This window comes from Melanotaenia boesemani, chromosome 6, assembly GCF_017639745.1.
Source record: "Melanotaenia boesemani isolate fMelBoe1 chromosome 6, fMelBoe1.pri, whole genome shotgun sequence".
NCBI classification, from domain to species: domain Eukaryota; kingdom Metazoa; phylum Chordata; class Actinopteri; order Atheriniformes; family Melanotaeniidae; genus Melanotaenia; species Melanotaenia boesemani.
The window spans coordinates 34,144,351-34,171,106 of NC_055687.1; the positions used below are offsets into that span (position 1 = coordinate 34,144,351).

The 26,756-nt window shown below is 39.5% G+C and overlaps 1 protein-coding gene across 2 annotated transcripts in view; it reads right to left on the reverse strand.

Moving 5' to 3' along the window:
* The window catches only part of tgfbr2b (transforming growth factor beta receptor 2b), a 44,576-nt gene extending 18,231 nt beyond the window's left edge, over positions 1 to 26,345 (reverse strand). Inside the window, exons 1-3 of one of the 2 annotated variants that reach the window (XM_041989159.1) lie at positions 26,111 to 26,345; positions 13,194 to 13,335; positions 9,880 to 10,079 (exon numbers count right to left, since the gene is read on the reverse strand). In XM_041989159.1, coding sequence (XP_041845093.1) covers positions 9,880 to 10,079; positions 13,194 to 13,335; positions 26,111 to 26,234 — 466 coding nt within the window. In that variant the 5' untranslated portion in view covers positions 26,235 to 26,345. The remainder of the gene's footprint in view (positions 1 to 9,879; positions 10,080 to 13,193; positions 13,336 to 26,110) is intronic. The other variant, XM_041989160.1, reaches the window with a different exon arrangement.
* Between the last annotated feature and the right edge of the window lie 411 nt (positions 26,346 to 26,756).

The following is a 26,756-nucleotide window of genomic DNA, read 5'->3' on the forward strand; positions in this document are numbered from 1 at the left end:
GTCTGGGCTGCGCCGGCTGGGCATCTTTTCAAAGAGTGTCTCACTCAGTCTCTCAGGGAAATGTTACCCGTCTGAACAAAACTACCATATTGGCTGCATGGAGATAAACCAAGGACTGACCAGTGAAAAACTTGTACCATCTTACATCTATTTTGCAGGAAGATTTTCCAACCGCATGGTGCCACGAAGGCTCAAACAAAAATATTTTCCAATAAGATAAAAATGGAATCGAACGATCAGTTTATTATATGTAATTGCAATGTCACGCAAATGTAAACCTTATTAAATATTTTAAAATTGCAGATCATCATTATTATTTTTTCACACAATAAAAAAAAGTGTTTTTCTGTGAGCATTACTAAAGATTACCCAGCAGTTTAATTTGGTTTATTTATAAAGTGGAAATTATATGACATCTCAAGGTATACCATGAACAACTATATGTTTTAATCTCTGCAATATAAAAAAAATCTAAAACTCTGAGCTCAATACATAAAAAATCCCAAATAACCTAAATATGCATGTCTTGTAAGCAATTTGCTTTGTTAATTACACACTTGTGTTTCTAAGTGAGATAAGTGTAACCTAAATATCAGGCCTCTTGGGGCATGAGGTATCTTTTTTTCTAGTTGGAAAAGCGCAGGAATCTAATTAATTATTACCACTTTTGAGATTTAATTCATTTACTCCTATAGTGTTCAACGTCTGAGCTACAGAGGCCTCCAAAGTAATCAATACCAGCCAACCAGACTGAGCTACCACCACATGTCCTCTTTAGGTGGGTCTGCAGTAGCTTAATCATTAACCTGGAATCCAGTTCTCCTATGATCTATAACTAAACATCAATTGAGCCAAAACTCTTTAAATTCATGCTAAAGAGCTGGTTCAAAAGAGTTAGCTCCAACTACAGTAGCAGGTAGTTGGATGTACTAATGGTTATTGTGAATATTCTTTTTAGTTTAGCTAACTAGAGAACAGTGAATTTGAACAGTCTCCTATTGTTGTCTTGGATTATGCCACTTGCAAAGATCCATTGAAACAAAAAGAACATAAGATTACTCTTCCTTTGGTTTATTTGAGACCAGAATAGTACACAAGTGCTAAGGATATTTGTCAAGCTACCGCTAAGCTAACCTGTGTAATAGCATGTTAGATTATAGTTGTGGCTGGTTTGAACTGCAGTGCCAAGATATCTGTTATCCAATCTCATTAAAGACTTGATTCACAAGGTTTTAACTGTCTTATCAGCAAGCTTTACTACTCCCGTCACTTCAAATAAATCTAAAACAGTTGGATAAAGAACATCCTCTGTTTGTGTGGCAGTCGATTTGCAAGAGGACAGAGCCATAAATCTTTCTGAGATTGCTCTGGGCAAATCCACAAATGCAATGAATCAAAAGCATTAAACACAACTCCCCCCCCACACACACACACACATGCACACACTTTAAGGACAACTTCAGAGGTCCATCTGCAAAATGTGTTGCAAAAAAGACTGCCAGACATCCAGACTCAATGTCTCTGTATATGAAAGTTTTTTTAAGGCTTTTAAGATTGTTTGGAAGTTTTTTTGGGTTCTAAATTTAATTCCTTGCTGTCTTGCTGCCACGTTGAGTGTGTAAGTGTAAGTGCAGTTTAAGTGTGAGTAGTTGAGATATAAACGCAGCCAATCATTCTGTGCCAGTATAAACTGGTTGTGGGATTAATGTGGCCTTTTCCAATCAGCATGCCAGAGTGTTTTCTTAAGCTTTCCTCAGAGAGACTTGACGCATAAACTCAGACAAATTGAAAGATCCTCACTTCAGACAATCACTACTGTGTTACTTTTTAAAATATGTAAATGCTAGGATTTTGAATCCTGCCATCTCTGACTCATACTCTTTATCCTCAAACCAGTTGTTAGTTGCAGGCTGGATGTTTAAGAGGAACATTTTGCCTTGGAAAATGTCAGAGCCAGAAATGATTTCATGGTTGAAACAGGTGATGGGTGAATAGATGCAAGCTATTTTAAACAGGCTTTTAAATGACCGATTTAGTGCCAGTTTATTCATCAGTTCATATGTTTGCCTTTTCTTAAATGTTTTAAAAAGATTAGTTTCTATTGGTTCTCCTTTAACATTTAGAATATAGTTGTCTCAATCAACAGATACAAGCATAATGGATATTATTACAAGTGTGGGGTGAAGTGATACATTCGTATATGTAGCACTTATGTGCTGATGGGATGCTGTTTGACTGGCCCAATAACTAATCCTCTAGCTCTTTGAAATTCTAAAAAAAAAAAAATCAAATCCTTCTGTCTCTGTCTGTACAGCAATAATTCAGCCTGAATTCTGCTGGTTTATTGCTAAATTCTTATTACCAACACTTAAAATGACTGTCATGGAGAAGTAGTCATCTATTTTTATTAACCCAGATGCCCTGCAGATTCAGGTCTCTCTCATATTTTCATTTAGTTTTATTTGTCTCTTCATTTTGATTCATAACTGAGAGTTCACTGTTTTGGTTCTCTCTCAGGACTCTCATCATGGTTTGGTTAATCCCCCTGGGACAAACATGTGTAAACAGGAAATCAGAATTAAAGAAAGGAACAAATATATAAATGGAATTATAAAAAGCACACAATATTTACAGTCCCATGGCTCTTAAAATACATGCAGTGAAAAGGGGCTGCCCCAAGTTGTTTATTGTGGTATAGGAATATTCAGTCAAAGTCAACTGACTGGAAATATACCACAACAGCATCCAACCACCATTAAATCAATCCTTTTTGACTGGGTGGTGGCTGAATAGGCCTGTGCTTAAATGATGACAAAATAAAAAACTAAAGGTAGTGGAGTGTGGCCAGTTGTACAGATATAAGGATGAGATCTTTCTCTTAATTTGTAAATTCCACAGCTGAGACCTATGCTGTAAATTGACCTTTCATAAGTAGTGTATGCAATGCAGTTATGAACCAGTATTTGGATATTTTTGCTCTTGGAATCCTCTAAACCTCTAAAATCCTTTTATGAACACAAACTGTATTACAAAATTGTTTACATATTCTAAAAGCAAGTTGCATTTTTATATACTGTCGATAAATAAAGCATCCACGTGTGACCCCACGTGATGCGTTATGTTAGTGTACTAACTCTTTAATGTGACTGCAACAAAATTTACTTTTTTAGCTGTTAAATCATTTCCTAATCCAGTTATATAATCTAATATGTATTCTAATTATTACATATAGTCAGCATTACTATACTGGTAACCAGAGTTAAGACCAAAACAGAAAAAGGAAAATAGATATTGGACTGGCAGGTGGCTGGTAAAATAATTCATGGCTACATCCAACTGCAACCTTAGACGGTGAAAAGGTTTAATAAAGTTTATTTAGCCTTAAATGAAATAATGCAGCTTTAATATAACCAGTAATATGTTTAGCAGGCTGTTGTAGCTTCATTAAGTACTTCTACTGAAAAGTCTGCATCATGACAGCTTTTTGTTCAGTATATTAACATAATAAATAAAGTGACATCACCTTTCCAATTGGATGTTGAACCCAACTAAAAGTATATAAATAACTTGCTTTCATCCAGGCTGGTATCATATTATGGCATCGTGTGGAGGAATCCAGCCACAGATAGGCTGGTAACACTTGCCAGAAGTGAATGTCATGCTCACTATTTACTTGTTATGGTAACAACACAGTCTTTACAACCCAGACTGCTTCATAAACATCCTATTAAATCTCTCCAGCTCAACATCACATTCCTCCAATATCTCTTTAGTACTTTGTTTCTTTATCTAGTCCCTCTTCTACTTCTTTTATGCATCTGAAGGAAGGTCTGCAGGAGCCATCTCCCTATAAAGCAGTCCGTTGCGTTACTGAATGACTGATGTACTCAGTGATGAGTAGTCCAGACTCCATGACTGACTGTAAAAATATGAACAAAAAATCCCATCTTGGAACAAATCCGTTTTTATAGTTCTTCTCTATCTCTTCCTCTTTGTGGTCTGAATTAAGAAGTTGATCTAATTATTTTTCCCCAGTTCTCATCTTTTGTTCTCCTTATTTGTCATTTAAATAGAAACATCCCACTTGCATTAAAAATTCCTTTTTCATGCCACGAGGAAGATGATATTCATCATGAGCAAAGCCAAAATAACTCATGAAATGACTTGGAAGAGTTTAGGCAACATCTGTGTGGAAAAAAAAACCAAAAAACAAAAACAACAGCAACAACAACAAAAAAAAGAACCCCCCAAAAAAACGCTGACTATAGGAGTGGAATAAAAGAAAAATCTGAAAGTCAGAAATAAATCGGCTCTACCTTCATCTCTTCATAACAGGCCTGCAAACATAGAGCTGATTTTCACAAGAACACATCTGAAACACAGCAGTAAAACAGATTAGTTACTGTGACAAGACAGTATTTACTATCTGCCTCCCTTCCTGCTGCAGCCAGATCACAAGGTTCGAAACACATGTAACCAGTGGTGTCTGAAAGGAGGGATGAGTCCTCTCTGAATAATCAGAAACAACTGCTGGTTCAGAGATGATGAGATGTTCTGGTCTCTTAGACGATGAGAGATTATCTCTGACCATTACCTCAGACGTTGCTACTTGTGTACATAATGGAGCATAAAAGGGCCTTAAGTGATAATATTTATTCGCAAAATTGACAATAATCTCATTATAGATGGTAATTTTATAAATGATCATGATGAAATCTTTTATTAATAGAGTTGTAAAGCTTATTTTGGTGTCATGTCAACCCCATTAGCTCTGTATGATGGATTAGCTGGGCTTAAGCCTGGTGGAAACATCTCTTAAATGGAGATGGCTAAGCATCCTGCTTTAATCAGCTTTAACAAAAAAGCAAAAGAAATATAGTCATCTTATCTGTCAAACATCACACTTTCCCCTGTCTGATTAACTTCACTCAGGTTACCAATTCAATTCTCCATCTATCACCATACATGTCAGACTCTCACCGCTGAGAATCAGTATGGGGGGACTCTCTGAAGCAATAAAACACATGTCACATACAAACACTATTGCAAGCACGTCCCAGGAATGTAATGCAGGGGAAGAACAATGTGAGGCATTTGTGGAGGAACAGGCTGGGGCAGCAGTCCAACAGCCAAACAAGCACTTCCTGCTGCATGTGTCTTCTATAGGCGGAAGGAACCACAACCCTTACCCTCAGGGGTCCAGAGAGTTTAGACTGACAGAATAGACACATAGATTTTGATTTACACCAACTGCTGCTCACATCCTGGACAGAACTATCGAACTAGATAATTTAAGTTTGAATAGGTCCACAGATCTCCATGCTTCATACATATTTATCTATATTTATATTATTCTTACTTGTTTAGAAAATTGTTTGTGAATGTGCCGGTCCTGGTTATGCAGCCTAGTAAAAGTGATGATTCACAGCCCAGGGCCTTTTTATTAAGGCATAATATTTTGATGTTTTTTAAAAGAAGCTTAAGACCTACCTTTTTAGCTAAGCTTTTAACTAAATTTTATTTGATCTTAATTTATTTTACACTATTTTATTTCACGTAATTTGATTTTCGTTTTATTTAACTGTATTCCTTTCATTCATTCATTCATTCTGCTGCTCAGTCTGGGGGCTGTTACCGCAATGATCACCCTTGTCTGGGTGGCTGGAACCCTGCACTGAAGCCTTATGGCTGGGGTTTAGAGACAGAAATCAGGGAGTCATGTTTTTGCAGAATGGGGGGGCTGCTTTGCTTGTGTGTATACATTTGGTTGCGTGCAACTGTGTGAAAGATTTTAATGAATGTTTTTATTAACTGTTATGTAATTTATTTTGACAGCAGCACTGTTTGTTGTGTGCTGTGACCGTCCATACAACGGCCACCTATGTTTCTTTTTGTGGTTGTCAAAAGAAATTTCTGCCCCTGTTTCTATTTAAACAAGCTGCATGCAGTGGTTAGCTGAAGGTTTTTGGCAGTAACCATATTGCTACATGCACTAATATGTGTATGTGTGCACACGACTTGCAAAGTCGTGATGCACGACTGAAAATGAGAGTCCCCCCCTAAGCCCCGGTGTAATCCGAGCCCTTGTTAAATGGCTGATAAGTCATGTGATATATGTTTTAGGTCAGCTGTAAAAAGGAGCATATGAATGGGGGGGAATAAATGGTTCCAAGATAACTTTTGCACCCGACAGGCATGTAATGAACCTCATGTTCTATATAAATCTCATTCTCTTCAATTTAATGTTGTTATTGAAGAACCCACATAATGAACCCAACAGTTCACTGGATGACCTGTTTACATTCACATTGTAAGCAAACCACACTAGGGTTTAATTGCAACTGAACCAAGTTCCCTGGTTTTTAATGTTCCAAAAGTCACTTATTTGGTCCACACCAGAGTGCAAGTGAGCATTCACGCGACTCCAAACGGATCATACTATCCATGGAAGCGGACCAGGGTTTGTTTAATCCTGTAGCAAACAGTGCCAGTGTAAAAGCGCCCTTAGTGATAAAAAGCATCTGCTGGTGTTTTGGGGATGTATGAAGACTAATAGCTAAAGGATCAACCCACCTAATTAATTTTCTGACTGTACTTCAATCTTATTTGGACCTGACGACATAAAGAAAATGACAGTGAAGGTCACACCAATCTCCAGAATCAGATAAAAGAACTATATTTTTGGTGAAAAACAGGCATTCCTCTAAACACTGTTCACAGTAGATGGGCTGAAAGCTTTAACCAAGTTAAGTCTGATTTCCATTCACAAACATTATTTGAGTGTAAAGGGTTAACAATGAAGGAAGTACACATCTGAATCAGTGTGCAAGCCAACTCTCAGCACAGAGAACATAAAGCTGATGTCACGCCATGTAGAATTCAGGGCAACTGTTCACATGTCTGGAACATACGGTCATAATTACTGGGTGTTTGCAAACATACATGCCAAAGAAACATCAGAACCTATTACAGACAACAGTAACAATGTACACTATATTGCCAAAAGTATTGAGATATCTGCATTTAATGACATCCCTTTTTTAATCCATAAGGTTTAATATAGTGTTGGCCCACCCTATGCAGCTGTAATGGCTTCAGCTCTTCTGGGAAGGCTTTCCACAAGGTTCAGGAGGGTGCTTATGGGAATTTCTAACCATTCCTCCAGAGTCAGGTACTGATGTTGAACAAACAGGCCTGGCTCAGAGTCTCAGCTCTAATTCATCCAAAGGTCAGGACAGTCAGTCAAGTTCCTCCACACCAAACTCATTCATCCATCTCTTCATGGATTTTTGTTGGAACACCTGAATCTAATCATTTGGAGAGGCGTCCCAAATTATACACTTGTCAATATAGTGTTATATCTTAATGGTCAGACATGAAGCACCAGGGAAGGAGAAGCTAAATTCATGCAGGAAGGTGGTTGGGTAGTGTTAGGGAATTCAATGATACTGTCATGTAGTTGTGAAACTTTAGAAGTGGTCATCGAAAACTGTAAATGATTGAATAACGAGACTGTTAAACGACAAGTTTGATTACAAATGTTTGCTGTTTCCATGTTTGATATTTTAAGTTTGGATTGATGCTACTGCAACATGTAAAGGACAAAGCGTATTATTTTGGGGTACTAAGTCTCACTACAAACACAGTAAATGAAGCTCCCTAGTTTTGTTTTTGTTGGGTGGAGTCTTGAAAAGAGGTGTGATTCATCGCTTGGCCATCCTTCTGCACATCGGCTGCAGCTTGTGTGTGAAATGCTTTAAACTTGTAGTTCAGTCAGAGGGATGGGAACAAGAAAAGTCTAATCTGTTGTAATAACACTGTAACTTAGGAAGAATTAAATCGAGATTACCTCACCACAGAGGTGTTGTGCGTCTATTGGGCCTGTTCACCATGTGTTGGAGATGTTTCTGATTTGAGTTATACACAGACAGGAAACCATATGTCTGAGCTCTCCAGTGTGGCTGGCCTACACAACCACACACACACACACATTTGGAGGCTAAGACAGAGACCTTGTTATTCCTCTCAGTGCTGTTAGAGTTACCCAGAACCCAGCTGCACGTCTATTACCACAATGAGGATTCCCCCAAAACGTTGTTTACACATCATTGAAACACTATTTCCATTTCCTGTTTGTGATAACGGGGACTTCTTTATTAATTCCACAATCCAGCAGCAATAAAAAAAAACCCTGAAAAAATTATGAGCCACAGAAACACCAGTCTGTGTGGTTCCGATATAGGTGTCACACAGAATTTCCATGTCAGAGGTTTAAAGGAAGGACAAAGAAAGTGGAGGAGGAAGAAGAGGGTGAGATGAAGACAGTACAAAGGATTGGTGAGTTACTATTATAAATAAAAAAATTACAGATAAAAAGAACTAATATATTTACAGTGAAATATGAGGAAGAAGAGCAGATGTTCTGCTCCAGTTGAGTTTACAGTTGGTACCAGATATGTAGCAACAGCTGTGTAAACATCGCCCCGCTTATCTTTTCCTTAACGGTTAGGATGGTTTGTATGTTTGCTTGTGAAGTGGAATACAACCCAGAGAGAAAAGACACATTTTATCAAAGAATGAAGCCACTTTCGTATCAACAAATAATAGCAAAAGTTGCTGAAAATACTTGAGTTTCAAGTTTTAATTTTACACTGAAAACAGTAACCGCACACCTGCTGCTCCATTATGAATGTGCTATTGTATCTATAGCAGTATAAGCAAGCTTATAAGTTTAAAAAAAAAACGTTTTTATTGTAAGAAGTTTTAAAAATCTTTAGTAGGAATGAATATCCTTGTGGTCTGTGGTGAAACACCACAGATAAGAGCATGTATTCATGTTCATTTTACCCTTTGAGGCCTGTGCTTATTTTCTAGGTCTACATTTCATACCCATAATGAAATGAGTATATCTCTGCAACCACAAGATCTATTTGAATACTGTTGGAGTCACAGTAAAGGATACACTTGTGAGTTTTGTTAATATGTGTAAATATCAATATGTGTTTTACTGGTGAGGAATAAATAAAAATGGCACACAGCATAAATAAAAGAAAATCTGGATGGCCTAAACAAAACTCTCAGGGTAAATATAAATATCTCTTTGAAATGATGCAACTGTAGTACTAAATACAATATGATATATATCTGCAAAGGCCAACTCTGAAAAAAGTGAAGCAGAACAAAACTAGAAAGGTTTTAGTTCAGGCGAGGTCTCTGAAACGGCCATTTTGGCACAGTTTGGCACTAGAACCCCCAACTGGGGATCTTTGGATTTTAAAAGGTTAAAAGTAATTGCAGTTTTTAGTCTTTTAAGCCTGCACAGCTTTTAAAAAAGCTTAAAAAATAGACACATTTAATCACCATTATCAAATAATAAAACAGGACTATGTTGTTAAGACACCTGTTTAAAAAAACAAGACTGAAAGTGTATTTCAGAGTAGCAATAGTGTTTAGAAATAATTTTTTTTGCTGACCAGTACCATCTGCATGCATGTGCATGGTATCATTGTTGGCATATTGTATGCTCTGTTGAGTAGGGGATAGAAATGTAAGTTTTATTGGATTTATTGCAATTTACTCAAGCATATTAACATTTTTTTACACCGGAAATACATTCTTTAAGGTCTTTTCGATGTCCCAAGATGCCAAGAACATGAATATGAACCTGCATTGGTTGGGCATATCTTTATATGTATTTTTTCTGAGAACATGCCCATTGATTAATAGATTAAAAGGCACTTATTTAGTTTTCTTTAATATAGCAACTGAATGACAATCATATTGTTGTCCACTGTATTAATACATCATATTGTGATCACACTTGTAATTAAAACCTCTATTAAGAATGTACATGAGAGCATGTTGATTTTATGTACTCACTGTACTCACGGGGGGAGAAGATCAGGTTTTCATTACACACTTCATTTGAGCACGAGCAGAAGTATGCCATCCCAGTTGTTGAGTTCCTCTCCTTCATTACACAAGTGGAGCTGTTGTAGTCATCTAGCATAACACCGTACAGTGGTGTGAACGGGTTGTGGCACAGAGTTTCAATTGTGAAGCCTGTTTCATTCTTTCTCCTGAAAGACAAGACAGAGTTGAGTAGAACATCAACATTTTAACAATGTGTTCCATAAAGTGTATCTACACACACTGGCCACTTTATCAGGTCCACCAGTTCAACTGCTTGTTAACGTTAACACAAGTAGTTAATCAACCAATCGTATGGCAGCAACTTAACACATTTAGTCATGTAGACATGGTTAAGTTGACTAACTGAAGTCCAAACTGAGCATCAGAATGAGGAACAAAATGAATTTAAGTGACTTTAAACGTGGCATGGTTGTTGGTCTGAGTATTTACTGGGATTTTCACACACAACCATCTCTAGGGTTTTCAGAGAATGAAGAGAAAATATCCAGTGAGCAGCAGTTGTCTGGACCAGAATGTCTTGTTGATGTCAGAGGTCAGAGGAGAATGGGCAGACTGGTTGGAGATGATAGAAAGGAAACAGGAATTCCAATAAGCACTGTTTCAAACCAAGTTATGCATAATAGCATCTCTGAACACTAGGTCTGAATGATGTAGGACAGAAATCCAATTACATTTTTTCTAACCAATATTGATCAATATTGGTTTGCAATCTAGTAATGTATTTTCTATTTGAGATGAAGGATTATCACCAGACTACATCTAACTATGAGCTGCTCTATATTCTAATAAAGACACAAAGTAGACATATGAACAGTTTCACTTACCAGTTGCAGCTAAGGTTTCCTGTAAAACAGGTTTCTAATTGTCCTTGTAGTAAAAACTAAACAGTCTGATGTTATTTATCTGATTTACACCACAGCGCCTCATTTATTATTAAATGATTTCTGTACTGCAACCAGCACAGTTTCAAGCCAATGCCACACGCACAGGCACATGCGTGACATGCTGGTGCACACACTCCAACCAGCAGAGAATGCCTATTTGACAATATAAAGACCTGAAAAATTAGACAGAAATCCTGATTTCTTTTTTAACTCTTCCTGGGAGAAGAAGATGGAAACACTGAAGAAATTAAGCCTTTATAAGGTTGTTCCGCTGCTGAGATGCAGTTGAACAAGCTGAATCTATCGCCTTTATAGTAGGGGTGGGCTGGGTAGGGGGCCTTGGGCCCTGGTGTCCAGGGGCTGCCCCTCTTCCAGGTGGGGGTTGACCTGTGGTTGGGGGTTCTTGGTTGACTCGGCTGTGCATCTGCAGGACGAGTTGGTGCGCACCCTGGTGTCTGGTTGGTATTCTGGGGCCTGGGGCTCAAACAAATGGGGTGGGAGTGTAAGGGGACGGAAAACAGAAGGGTGGATTGGGATTGGGTATGGTGAGCAGAGTCAGGGTTGGGTAGGGGTGGTGGTGGGGGTACTGTTTGGGTAGGTGGAACTACCTGTTTGCTGTCTTCCCTGAGTTGAGTCACTCCCCAGAGGGGTGGGGTCTTCTCACGCTCCTATTTCCCAGGCACCGCCTTAGGGTGAGGTGGGGGGATGGATTGATCTATTTATTGGGTGCCTTAGTTGGCTGTATCGCTGGGAGGCTGCTGGTCCTAGTTGTACCCAAAGTTGCTGCTGCACTTTGTGTGGCCTGCTGCTCTTCTGCCGGCCCGGGACGCCTTCTGGGGTTGGTGGCTGGGGGAAGTAGGGGTTGGGTGTGCACTATCCTGTGTGTTAATGTGGGTGTCTGCTTGTGTGCACAGGGTTTGGTGGTGGTGGTGGTGGGGTGTTAATGCCCTGGTCTCCAGGATGCCTGACTTGGGCATCAGGGTGGGTGCTGGCCAGCGTTGGGTGGCTGTCTGGGGTACCTGGTTCTGGAGTATTGGGGGTGGGTTACTCTTGGGCTCCTGGGGCCATGTACTCTGTCTGTCTCTCAGGGGCCAGCGCCTAGGGTGGTCAGTGGCGGCCATCCCTGGCTTGTGCTCTGTGGCTGCAGGGAGCTCTGGCTGGGGCCTTCCTCTGCCACCCTCTGAGTGAATGCGTGGTCATCCCGGTAGCAGGTTGGCTGCTGGTCTCCTGAGTCCCGGGGCTCCCTGGGATTGCTCTGATCTTTGTGGTGGCCCAGTTTCATTTGTACAGTCACTGATCACTATTCATTCCTGTTATTTACTAACCTGCATGCTGATGCAGTCACTGTGTCGTGGTGTGGGTTTAATCACCAACAACTACAGTTATGTTTATGTTTTCCTTTGTGTCACTGATGTTTCTGTTGTTGTGATTGTTTTTTTTTTTTTTTACAACTTGTCTTTTTACAGGTGCTTCTGATGATTGTCAGTTTTGTTTTCTTCTTTTCTTTCCCCTCCTTTTAACAACATTGAGGCATGGATCTATTCTGCCTTGTATCAATGATTCAGGCTACTGGTGGTGTAATGGTGTGGGGGATATTGAATATGATTTATTGGAATTAGAAACCTTTATTGTCATTTTCTAGACAATGAAAAAACTATTTACTATTCTCTTGCTCAGCAGTTACATATAAGAATAGTGCAAATCAAATAAATTCAATAAACAGTAGACAATAAATTGATAAAATACAATCCTAATAAAAGATAAAATCATGTTAATGTATAAAAAAACTTGACAAAATATACATACAAACTATTCACCTGCGCTTGCTGAAATTAAGGAGCATAGTGACTCTTCTGTTAGAGATGTTCTATGGAGGTGGTTGTACCCACCTCACTGACTGTGGATAAAAGCTGTTGTGCAGTTAGTGTGTGATGTCTGTGATTTGTATCTCCTTCTAGAGGGAAGGCGGATAAACAGTTTGTGTCCACGGTATGTGGATTCTGTGCAGATACAGCTGGCCTTCTTCGACCAACCAGAGTCAACCAGCATAGATTTCAGACAGGGGGGTTAAAGTGATCCTAGTCATCCCAGTCACCTTTTCTACTGTCCATACCATCTGCTGTATGGTCTTCCTGTCTGCTGCTGTGCTGCTTTTAAACCACACAGTGCAGCAGAAAAACAGGAGACTCTCTGTGGTTACCACGCACCATGTCACAAAGCTCAGATCATCTCCAGCTGCTTTTTGAACGTGACAATGAGTTAACTGGATTCAACCCAGTACTAGCAAGGTGGACCTGATAAAGTGGCTGAAGAGTGTAGTTGTCTATTAAATCAGATAAAAGCGATGAAGCCAGTTTATGTGTCTTGGGTACCTACCAGATAGAGACACAGACCTCAGTGTTCTTCGCGCAGATGGAGTTGATGGAACAGCTGGTCATGCAGGTTCCTGTACCGCTGCAGTTCGAAGTCTCCACATCACAGAACTTACAGAGACGACTGGACTGGAAGAAGGGTAAACCTGCAGATCATACACACACAAGATATCCATCAACTTAGCTTGATGTTGCTGTTCCACAGAAATTTCTTCTGTGTTTTAGTACAAACATGACCGATATTTCTATACTGTAAGAAACAGTTGGATGGTCATGAAATTTGTGCAGATTTGTGTTCATCCTCGGATAGAACATAATTGTTTTGTGAGATATTTAACCTTTCCTCTGAGTCACCATCAGTCTCAAAATATCCTCAACAAACCACAAAATTTAATGAGCGTATTAATAATATCAGTGCTCACACTTTGGTGAACCTCCCATTTGGGACTTTCCAAGATGCCCCAAAGCAGCAGTTCTGAGATGTACCGCTAACAAGTCTACATCTGAATGTTGTAAAGGTCAGAGGTTCAGACGTGTGTGCGATCACATCCGAGATGTTACATCCTTTTTGAAAGACTCAGCAGAAAATAAGGTCAATCCACATTTCCCATGTAGATATGCACCAATGGTAGAAGGTTAGGATTCTCAAAGTGTTTACAGATGAAAGAATGGAAAATATTAAAATGTTTGATTATTAAATGTCTGTTCATTGAAAGAAATATGGGGTGGATCTCATGGAACAATAGGAATAGAATAATGAAGACAAAAAGTTTATGCTGCACAGATATTATATTATGAATGGAAAGAAAAATATTTAATTAATCCCAGAAAGAAACTGCAATGTTCTAGTGTTGTAGTAGGGTATGAATGTTCAGCATTTAACTAGACACTTACAAAGGTAATCACCATCATCTTAAACAACTTACTGAAACAAAAACTAACTTCAGTGGTGGGTATACCACAAAATAAAATATCAGTGTGTCAGTAACTTGTCATTAATTAGGTGTTGTCTTGGTCTGATGATGTTAAAATGAACAGGATGATGAAAAGGGCTGTTTAGATACGAGCTGTCACTGAGCCAGAACAATTCGTAGTCTACTCATGTTTCAGACACTTCTTTTGGGTTCTTTTGAAGTTTAATACCATTAATGAAATGGAAAAAAATACAGGCATTTAATGGGATATGAAATAAGTAGTACATTAAATGTAGGGTAGGACATGTTTTCCAGGAGCATTTTTACTACATTGCTTAAAATCCCCTTCACAACCTGGTTGCAGCCAATTAATTAAACGCAAAAATAAAAAAGATTTGTCACCTGTGGAATGGACAGGGCAGAAAAAAAACACCATCCAATCATTTTAACCGGCCCATTCTAAACGATTGGTTGGTGGTATGTCTATCAAACTCAACTGCCATTTGTCCCTCAACCCCTCTGTGTGTGCCCCTCCTCGTGCATGAATCATGCTCTCAGGGGCTTGGAGCACTTGCAGAGGTAACTAGGGATGCACCGATATGAAAATTTTGGCCGATACCGATATCCGATATTAATATTGTTGTTATGGCCGATAACCGATATTTACCGATGTCGATATATATATTTTGTTTTAAAAGATTTAAGCTTATCAAATTCTGTACAAAGTGAAAATAAGGCAAACATTAGTGGTGTTAGCTTCCCACCATTGTTTGTGAAGTTCTGGATGGCAGTTTTTCAGATGACATATCAAATTTGTGGTGCTAAACGAGTTCACACAGCATCCTCCTCGAATTACTTCGACTTTGCAGATATTGCATACTGCTTTTCGAGTACCTTCTTTCTACATTGTAAAAATGACCACACAGCTGAAATTGCTTCTTGCTTCAGTTACATCCCACAATGTAGTGCTGCATCGCTGTCACTTGTCCAAACATGGCTGCATGGCCAAACCTTCCGACACATATACACAATCAGCAATTATATGAAAATAAATATCGGCTGTTAATATCGGCCCAGTTTTGCTTATCGGACCGATACCGATATGTTAAAAAATGACTAATATTGGCCGATACCGATATTAATGCCGATATATCGTACATCCCTACAAAATACGGTACGCATTTAAATGTACGGGACATTGTGGGGGAATCTATATCAAGTGGGAAAAGAAAAACAGTTTTAGAAAAAGGTACTTCCAGGGAAAAAGCTAAAGGAGAGCAGAGCAAGAGCAGAGTGATAGCGAACCCATGCTAAGTGCTCATGAACCCTGGAGAACAAGCACTGCGCGTTTCTGTGCTTTGGAGGCGTGGCTTCGGGGGAACTGTGACAACAATACATACTGAAAAGAATAATTTGGCCTTGTTGCGATTTTCAAATGTGTCCTCTTTTCTGGTAACGTGATCCTACTCTTACGTGACTTACCGAGGGTCGGCAACATCTTAGTGTATATACACACAACTGGTTTCTTATGTTGTCTACATCCAAAATCAGCTTCTCTTGCCAAGATAATGTCAAGTTCAGATGTTTTCATTCACCAGTGTGGATTACATTCACCTGTAAAGTAACTTCTCACATCAGCAGCTAACACTAAGACTGCTGGCTCTCATATTAGCAGCTAATGCTAACGAGCACTGCCATGTTCCACAACAAGAAATGATGTCACCACACACATATGCACTTTGAGGACAGAATACAAGCGCCAGAAAACGCATCAACCTGCTGAAAATCAGACAAAAATATGAGTTTTCTAAATTCTCTCAAGGAGGTGGAGATGGAAGCATGTTGCTCCAGTGAGGAGCAGATGAGTATTTCTCCTGCGCCGGTGTTTACTCCAATAGTGTCCCGGTCGTCAAGGGAATGCGCACAGCTGAACAAACTGAATCTTTGTCATTCTAGGAATTTCAGAGTTGTATTATGGCTTAAAATTGATCTAATAGTCTTTGTAGGTTTTATTAACATCAACACGTTATCTGAAATCTGAACTTTAAGAATATTTAGAGCGATGCCACTGAATGAAACGCTTTCATCAGGACATTTAAAAAGTTTTACTTTTTCTGTCCTGAGTGAGTTTTTTCTGGCTGTGAATCTGGGGAAACACTATTATTATGGTATTTCAGAAATGCGTGTAGATGTGTCTGTATTACAGTAATCTGATTACTCCCAGATAACTGTTTTTGATTGTCACGTAAATGCATGCAGTGTTTTATAAAAATAGTTATCTGAGAATGTTATTAATATTCAAGAAAAGTAGGTGGTGTTACACAAATAGCTGCAAATTAATCAATATCGAATTGAATTTAATCTAAATTGAATCTACATAGGCTGTTGTGAATCGAATTGATTCAGGAAATTAATGACGATACCCAGCCCTATATATGACCCTGATAAATTTAAGAATGACAGCTGTCAGACATGTTCAGACTCATATCCTAGTTTGTGTAATACAGACCTGATTAAAATCTCCAGCTCTGATGTTTAAACCAGTTAGGATTCCTGCTCCGGTTAGAAAGTGGCTCATTCAAACAGCTACACACCATAGCTTTCTGAATGTATTCAGGTTGGTTCCATTAACAACTATAAATAAGGACAAACTACTAACAGAGAAACCCTTCTGAGCAGTACTTTGTTATGTATTTTAATTTTACCAGCAGGAGTAAATAAAGTGAAAATTAGCACCTTGATATTGATCATAGCAATGCACTAATCTGTATTTTTTATATTTATCTACTCACATCTCAGAGTTTATTTCTTTTTCTGTTATCGTAGTGACTAGCATAGCAGTTCATAGAGAAAAAAGTTTTTTTATTATTATTATTAGTTTTACTTTTCTTATGATATGAATTTACCTCATACAATAAACACTAGTTTAAACTGCCTAGACAATGTTGGGAAGGTGGTGCAGGAAGAAACAGTTTGAAGGGGGGACATTTTTCACTGCTGCACCACTAAACCTGCAGCAGAGCAGCTTTGTTATTAAAGATGTTGAGCGGTAAAAATGGATGGAGAAAGTTTAAAAAGTAAAGCTGTAGCAGATGTTGAAGTTGAACATGAAGACAGAGGAAAAAAGAAGCTGTGTCCATTGTCTAGAGATACTTTGGTTTTAAAAGGTCGGACATGGACCAAACAACTAGTTACTGAAGATGATGCACAGATAAAGTTGTTGCCAGAGGCAGCAACAGGAGCAATTTGCAACATTTGGAGTACAAAAAATGTCTGAAACTATGATCAGCTCCCTCCGCCTTCTTAGGTAAAACCGAAAAAGCTGAAGGACACTGGAGTCAGACGTTATTTGTAAACGTGTTAGTTAGAAGAACTGACCACAACTAAAAAAAAAAAAAGCAAGAAGCAGATGGAAATAACCAAAACCATCACAATCCACACAGCCAAAGACCTGGTTCTAAAAAGTTCTGTAGAAAAAAAAGATTCAAGACTGTAATCAAGATACTGTGGACATTAAAGTGTTTTTTTTTTTTTGTTTTTTTTTTTGTACAATGTACAGTTCTCCTGACAATAGTCTATTGTTAGCTAATCTACTGCAGTAATTCTTCTGTAAATCAGTGGAAAATGGGATTAACACCCGGTCAAACATGACAAAATAAATGCAGTCAAATACCATGAAATAAGTATAATTTAGAAAAATATCATCATATTTAATTGTCTTTATACCTCCAGGCTGTAACAGGGTTTGCTTTAAAACTTTAGCAAACTACTAACTCTGGGTTAGGTTTAGGGTTAGAGATCTAATCCCACCATCTGTCTGATCTCCTCATTCTTTGTCTGCTCACTTTTTATGTGTCCTCCTCTGTTCTCTTTTCCTTCCACCCGTTTTACTTAAAAAAAGACTGAATTCATAACCAAAATTAAATTCCACATCTCATTTTCAGAGTGATAATTCGGCTAGTTCCTGGTAAAATGATCATATTATACCACTAGCTAATTCTGTTAATTTCATGTCAGAAAGGCTTGAAGGAAAAGCTGTGGCAGAAAAAAAAACACCCTAAATGTTCCCATTTACTTACTTTTCCAGATTTTTTATTAAAATAGCAGCCCTGCTGAACTGCTGAGTGGAGCGAGCAGATTTACACCCTGAAGTTTCAGCAGCTTGTGTCAGATCACAAAGTTAAAGGACGTCTGTGCATGAAGGTCTGTTGTGTTATGCAGGTCATTGTTTCAGCTGCCAAACTGCCTCAAAAGTGTAATTTATTATTCTTGCAGCATTTTTCTTATTCCAGCTCAATATGATATGAAAACACAAGTGACCTCAGTGCGTCACAGCAAAGTGGAGGAGGAAAGCGTGGAGTGTCATTAACTGTACGCTTGATGGTTCCTGAAGGGGCTATAATTGAAATGAGAGATCTCTTTGTGCTCCTGCTGCCAAAAAAAAAAAATCATGCTACAGTGACCAGTTTCCATCTGGCAGCCAGACCAATGAATAACCTCAATAAAGACCAACTTATAAGAGAATGGGGAAAGTCAAAACAAATTACTGCATTAAGAAAAAAATAGACTGCAATAAAGACTCATCAGGTTCCAAGAAATAACAAAAAAATCTTTGTGACAAAAATTTTTTTTATTTTTTTTTTGTTTGTTTTGTTTTTTTCTGTGCGTGTGCAAAACTTTTGATAATGATATACACTCAGTGGTGACAGGAACCCAAATAACTACTGGTTCCAACCAAGGTATGCAGAATAACATCTCTGAACACACAACATGTCCAGCTATAAAGCAGAAGACCACACCGGGTGCCACTCCAGTCAGCTAAGAACAGGAAACAGAGGATACAATTCACACAGAATAATTGGGAACAGAAAAAAGTTTCCTGTTCTGATGACATTCAGATGCTAGGCTCAGAATTTGGTGGAAACATGAAGCATGGATCCATCCTGCCTTGTATTAACGGGTCAGGCTGCTGCTGGTGTTGGGGTTATTTTCTTGTCCCACTTAGGGTCCCTAAACACCAGAGTGGCCTGGTTTAACCACCACAGCCTACATGAGTACTGTTGCCAACCATGTCCATCCCTTTATGACCACAGTGTACCTATAGGCGAAAATCCTGGGGGGGGAGAATCATGACTTAGATGCTCAGATTGACAGAGTTCTAATTTCTGTTAAAGTCAAAGATCAGTTTTTGTGCTCCTAAACACAAAGTAGGAAGAACCCAGTGAAAACAAGGCATTGTGATAAAAATGGCCATAAGAAAGGAATTTAATGATTATGAAAATGTTTCATAATGGTTTCATTAGGCAAAGTCAGCTGAGCAGAGAGAGCCAACTTTAGTTTACACAGACAGATGGATAAGATTGCATGTAGTCAATAAATGTTAAATGGATGGTTAAAACATTTTATTTATAGACGTACAGTTACAAGTTATAATTTACACGTATAAGGGCTGTGCATTTTTAACCTAACATGCATGTGTTACATTGTTGATATTGCTGGTTGAACATAGAAAAACCTGTAAACATGTAGTAGTATATGGACTAATTCTAGAGCATCTATTATTAGTTTTAATAACATTTTTAACATCTTTAGGGCTAAACCCTGCAAGGCAAGTTGCAAAGAAGCAGGAGAGAGAGGGAGAGCATTTTTTTACATTGCTGATGCCCTCTCCCGTTAGATGTGACGTTCATGAACGAATCCATTTTGTTGAACGGCTCTTTTAAATGCACGATGGGAACCGAGTCACAGCTATGAGCCGTTCATTTGTGAGCCATTCTTTTTATATACAAATTTTCCACACTACCTATAGAAGTCTGATGTCCAACACGCTCCATTCATGTGAAGCATCTATGGGCAGAGAGTAGCTGCTACAAGCTGGCCTTATACATATAGGGAGGCGCCACGTTACCTAAGGCCATTCTACACCATTAGAGAGAAACTCACAGTTGGCAGTGGCTTGCTCCTCCATAGATAGTGACTCATCATTCCACACTCTAGGAAGACCATGTTCTGGTCCACCATCTACTGTGATATGGAAAGAGAGTTTCCAGGTGTGCCCCATGTAATGCTCTCAAGCCACACTAACATAAGGAGCCCCTTGCATGACATCTCTGACCTACCGTGGTCCCTCACAGCTGCAGATGTTTTTGAGTGGGAGGGGAAGGAGCATCTGGCGCTTGTTGACTCTTATCTGGCTGGATTGAAATAGCACAACGTATGCCACACTAATAGCCAAGTTTAAGCGCCACTTTTGCCACTCATGGGGTGCCACAGCAACTCATGACAGATAATGCTGCTTACTTCACAAGTAGGGAGTTCCAGGAATTTGCTCGTAAGTGGGACTTCTGTCATGTCACCAGCAGTCCCCTGCACCCTTAGTCCAATGGGATCGCTGCGTGGGCTGTGCACTCAGCAAAGCACCTGCTAGAGAAATGTACACGAGATGGCCCTGACACAGGCAAGACTGAGAAGAAAAGCCTACTATGACAAATCAGCTAGACCGCTGGTTCCACTGCTAGCTGGGCAGACAGTGAGGCTGCAGACACGGAGAGGACATGGCAGGCTGGCAACAGTGCTAGGAACAGCACCACAACCCAACAGTTACCAGATCAGGGCTGGAGATGCCACGTATGTCAGAAACAGACGGCACCTACTCCAGACGTCTGAGACATATACTGTATCTGCGACTCCACAGCAAAGGACCCACTTGCTGCTGCTGCAATCGCACCTCCACTAAGCCCACAACATGACACTGTGGGACCAGACGTTTCACAGGGACGACGGCCTGTGAGTCTGACTCACTCAGAGAGAGCTTCCAGACTCAGCTCTCTCTAGGGGGATGTAGACTGTATTGACAGTTTTTATAGTTATGGCTACAGCGTGATGATGTCAGCAGGCACAGGGGATGCCATGTACATAGTCAGCTGTAGGTTGTGTTTGGTTTTGATGGCTAATAAAGCTAACAAGTGGGGCACTGTGGATGTCTGCAACCTCCCTCATTCATGCACACCTACAATGTGTACTGTCTTCTTTTATGGTCCTATGAAGGCGTTAGCTACTTATTCTAAACGGTGCTCTAGCACCTATCAAACAAAGCCTGTACAGCAGCTTTAAGGCTCACTTCACACACAAGTTGTTTTTCCATTCATATATATATTGTCTATATAACTAAATCATATAACTAAATCAGCTATAGAAAGCAATGATTTGTAAATCTTATAAATTTATATTTTATTCCCAGTAGAACATAAACAACACATCAGATGTGTCAACTGAGACATTTTATCCTTTCATGGAAAATATGAAAATATGAGCTGATCTGATGGCAGCAACACGTCTGTAAAAAGTAGTTCCAGGGTGATGTTCAGCATGTGTAGCATCCTCTCTTCTTTTAAGAGATGAATGTTGTCCCATTCTGGTCTGATGCAGGATTCTAGCTGCTCTACAGTCCTGGACCTTGGTTGCTGGATTTCTGCTTCCATGATGCTCCAGATGTTGTGTACTGGTGAAAGGTCTGGACTGCAGGCAGACCAGTTCAGCAGCTGGACTCTTCTACTGTGAAGCCATGCTGCTGTGATGGATGCAGGATGTGGTTCCGCATCGTCTTGCTGAAACCTGCAAGGCCTTCCCTGAAAGAGACGTTGTCTGGATGGGAGCAGATGTTGCTCTAAAGCCTCCATGTACTTTTCAGCATTGATTGAACTTCACAGATGTGGAAGCTGCCCACGCCATAGACACTAATGCAGCCCCATCCCATCAGAAGTCCATACACTGAGAATCATGTCTGGATTTAATGCAGTGTTGCCTGAGGGCCCTGAGATAGCCAGCATCCAGTTTTGACCCTGTCCCATGCACACAGAGATTCCTCCTGATTCGCTCAATTTTTTGGGATCTTCAAAGTTTTCACAAATTTACATTGAGGGATGTTTTTTCTGAAATTATGCCACAATGAACCTCTGTTCATCTTTACAGCTGAGAGACTCTACTTCTCTGAAATGCTCCTTTTATACCCAGTCATGTTACTGAACTGTTGCCAATTAACCTGATTAGTTGTCAACTGTTTTTGGTGTGTACCACTTATTTTTCCATCCTTTCATTTTTCCTGTTCCAACGTTTTACACGTGTTGCTGTCATGAAATTCAAAATGAGCTAATATTCTCAATGAAATGGTAAATGTCTCGGACTCGACATCTAGTATGTTGATTATCTTGTATTTGCATTAAAATATGGGTTTGATGAAATTTGCAAATTACCCATTACCCATCATTTTGGGAGTTGGTTTTGCAGTAATTTCATGCAAAAGAACTTCATTTATCCAGTAATCTTGAACGACCACTAATGCTTTATAGCATCTGGTTTTTCTTTTGTGGTAAAAGCTTGAGCAAACATGTTATCCAGCTGGACTATTTCAAAAACTGAAATATTCATGCTATAAAATTGAGTTATCCACAATTACTTATCAGAGAATGTCATCTTGTATTTGTTTCAGAGATTTCTTTAAGAAAATATGTTGTTTTTTCTTTAAAAATTAGAATATTATAAATATGTCTAAAATCATAATCCTATATTAATCAAATAACAATAACTTTAAGTATGACTACATAAATGCTAACACAAGTTTACTTTTCTGGATCTACAGATACAGATACTTCCTCCTGTGTACATTCCCTTCACTTTACTTTTCTAACACACTGAGGATATGAGCTCACAGCTTCAGGGGTCCTCCCTGACAGCAGTTAAACAGGATAAACTGCAACGATCTGGTCAGACCTACAGATTTTTATGAAATTTATGCACCAATTGGTTTTTACCAAATCACCCTTTGGTTGTGGTTGTGTGTGATTTGATTATATAACAGAGGCAAACCTGATCAAACACATCCATTGGGATTAAATCTTTCTGGATTAAGTTTTCTCATGATTTATTGTCTTTTTTGTTTTGTTTTTTTAAAGATTTGAAACCATGTTATTTTTTCAGGGTCTTGAGTAGAAGATTTAAATGTACTTGTCCACTTGTACGATGGTTTAATGAGCACACATTCCAGTGAGAAGCACTTGGTCCAAATCTAAGCCTATAAAACCTATTACAGATTTCATAATGGACACTTTTCTGGTCCTGAGCAGCACTGACAATAAAATAAAAAATAAAAAAAGTGAAAATATCTGAGTGAAAATATGAGCCATTCTTCTTTTTGGTCCAGTCCTGTTACTGAAATGAGCGAAGACAACTGGCAAGAGGCCGCTCAGGGCTACATAACTGTCACAGCAGGCGGCTCAGCTCTCCCAGTCTGCTCCTGAAAGTTATCCTCCCACCTCTTTCAGTCCACCTCTCCCTCTTTACTTGGCTCTAATCCTCTCATTCCTCTCTTTCTTGATCTTCCTCCCCTGTAATTCTCCCTCTGCTCTCCCTCCACTTTCATCCCTTCTTCCCTTTGACCCAAACTATCCAGCGAAGCGAATTGAGGGTGGGAAGTCGACTTATATGGGAAACAAAATATCAAAGGGAGACACCTCAGAGAGGTTAAAGAAGTGGGTGACCTCTTCTTTTCGCTCCTCTTTTCTCTTCTTTCTATATTCTGAAGCCCAGTAAAGTCAGTGTAAACGCAGCAGATTTGCAGGATTGCACAGTTGCCCACACACACCAACAGTAAAGATGTTTTCTTCCTGTGTCTGAAGACTCAAACTGCATGAATCAAATTCAATAACGTGGACATGAATCATAAAACCTGACCTCTACCTTCAAGATAAAACACTTCTCCAGTCACCTTCAGCATCACCAGTTTGGCTGATAACTAGTCTGGAAAGCTGCTCTGATACTGAAAGAGTGATGGGCAGCATCCTGTGGCCTGAGGCGCTCTAGAAAAGCATGTGTCAGTTTGAGTTGGTGGAGAGAATAAGGGCGGTGGAAGTTTATGGTATCTTGTGCCCATTTGTGACACATAATGCCTCAGGACTGCACAATCATTCTGGTATGTGGGATTTCCAGGTTTCCAAATGGCCCTGCTATTAAGGCAGGAACAAGCGGTACAGAGAGGGAACAAGCAAGGGAGAAATCAAGTCACGTAATAATTTTTCAAAACTCCATTTTTTCAGTAAAACAGCCTTCAGAATCATTAAGATATATTAAAAATAGACTAAATATAAAATGCCATTCACTGTAAACATGATGTAGCTTCCACAGACAGCTGGAGCGTGCGAGGATAAATTCCTAAACCTTAAAGGGGCATTCCTGCAACGTTGCATGTTTACTTGGGGAAGATTTGGGAACTTACAGGAAGTTCAGTCCAAAGTAAATTCACAGAAGTGGAGATTGTTGACTGCACTGAAGTTGATGAAATGCCTAAAGTGCAATTCCACTGTTTTATTAGAGCTTGACCACATTAGATCAGGTCCTGATCAAGAACTGCAACACTTGCTGGACTGCAGAGTTCTACCCAGCTTGTAGATTCATTAAAACACAGTTTCTTATTTGGGAAATCTTTAATCTATTAGTGCAAACATGCAAATAAGGCTTATTTCAAAGAGGCCTCTAAACCACTTTAGCCCAGGTTGTGGTTGTGTTTACCCACAATGCCATTAGCTTTGTAGTCCACTTCCTGCATTTGGTTCTCCTGAAGTGGACCGAGAACTACATTTGCAGGCAGTCCACAGTTTAGTTTGTTGATCTGCATCAGTTTCATTGCTCATTCACACCTCCCCAAAGAAAGCAGACTTTCTCAGCAAATGGACTAGGATTCGATTAGAAGGATCTGGACTGAAATATTTTACCCTGAATGTAGTCATTAAAACACAGTTTCTGATTTGTAAAACTGTTTGTGAAAATGCAAATGAGGCTAATTTTAATTAATCAACATGTGTAGAATATATGTCCAAGTGTTGCAGGTTTTTTTCTTTAATCAATGTGATGTTATTGAAAACATTTTTTATTTTGTCACAAATCAGAAATATTTTGTTATAATAAATCAACATGCTGTGGGAAATATTTCAGTCCAGATTTCAGTATGAAAGTTTTTAATTGGGACTTGGGCTAATGTGGTCTAGAGCAGGGATCCCCAACTCCGGTCCTCAAGGCTCACTGTCCTGACGACTTTGGATGTCTCCCTGCTTCAACACACCTGACTCAAATTAATGGCTGAAAAGCAGATTTGTTCAGAGCTTGTCAGAGATCAGTTTAATTTGAATCAGGTATGTTGCAGCAGGGAAACATCTAAGACCTGCAGGATAGTGGGCCTCGAGGACCAGGGCTGAGAAACACTGGTCTAGTCAATGTAGTTTTTAAGCAGGACCTGATCTTAAATCCCCTAAAGAACAGTGGAATCGCCCTTTCAGCGATTACAAATCGGAAGCTAACTTCAGCTTAGTCCCTTTAACTATCTGAACTACACGAGTTGTCTTTTAAGTTTCCTCCCTCTTTGTTTGCTGTCAACACTTTATTCTTGTTCCTGTCCCAGAATAAACTGCTCTTCATGTTACTCATGAACACCTCCTACAACTCGTGTAGGAGCTTCTGAAAGTTACTCGGAAAGAAACTTTATTAAGCTCAGCAAGAAGATGCAGTACGAGGAAGGGGGTGTATTATGATCAATCATCGTTCCCAACGACATCTGCCCTTATAGAAACAAAAACTTATGTCAGCTTTGTTCATCTTCTCTGCATACAATATGTCATTGGGCCAAATTTGGGCAGTTTGCTACTCTGAGAGAGCTGCAGCTATTTTGCAAAAAGAAATGTTGTCCGATCATAAATAAAACAAAGTACAGAAAACATTGCCATGCACTTTGTGTACAAACACGTGTGCGGTCAGCAGCATATCTGCAGGCGTGGATCATCCTGGTGGATGAGTCACCTGTTGCGCCCGGCTGTTTGTGCGCTAACGTGCTGGAGAATAACATTCCCAGACCCGTTATATGAGGAAGAGTTCTAGCTCTGGTTGACTTTGGCGAGGAGGGCGGGCGAGCTCGTGTCAGTCAGCAAGTAGATAGTTTGTATAAAAAGAAGTTTGAACTCACCACTCGCAGCACCGAACTCCAGCAGCACCGAAAAGAAAATGCCAGATAGAAGAAGTCCCCGAACAGATGAAGAGCAGCACGTGCGAGACTGCATGTTTCCTTGTGATCCCAACACGATTCTCATTCACCTCGAAAGTAAAGACAGAAAATCCAGAGAAGGCAGCGGGGTTTAGTTTGGTGTGTCCGCTGTGCTGCGCGCTCCTCTCTGCTCAACAGCTGGAGAGTCACTGCTAAACCATTCACACACACACACACACACACATGCACACGCGCACACACACTGCTCTGACAGGAAGCTAGAGGAGGGAGGGTGAACGCGCTCTCTCTCTAACTCTCTGTTTGTGTGCTTGGGGTGTGTGTGAGCGCTACTAACAGCCCAAATACTGGAAGTCGGAACAGTAAACATCGTTTTAAAACATTCATAAACCGGCTTCAGTGAGAAGTTGCCAAGCAGCTTTCTGGAACATCACAGTATCTCTACTGAGCTGCTGAGAGGCCAAACACTGACAGCACAGAGAGGCTGAAAAATTCTCATCTCAGAAAATACTACAAATCATGCAGAAACGAAAATGACTACATTTAGAAGATAATGCTTAGACATATAGAGTGAAGTTTCTCAATTACATCAGATGTATTTCAATTCAAT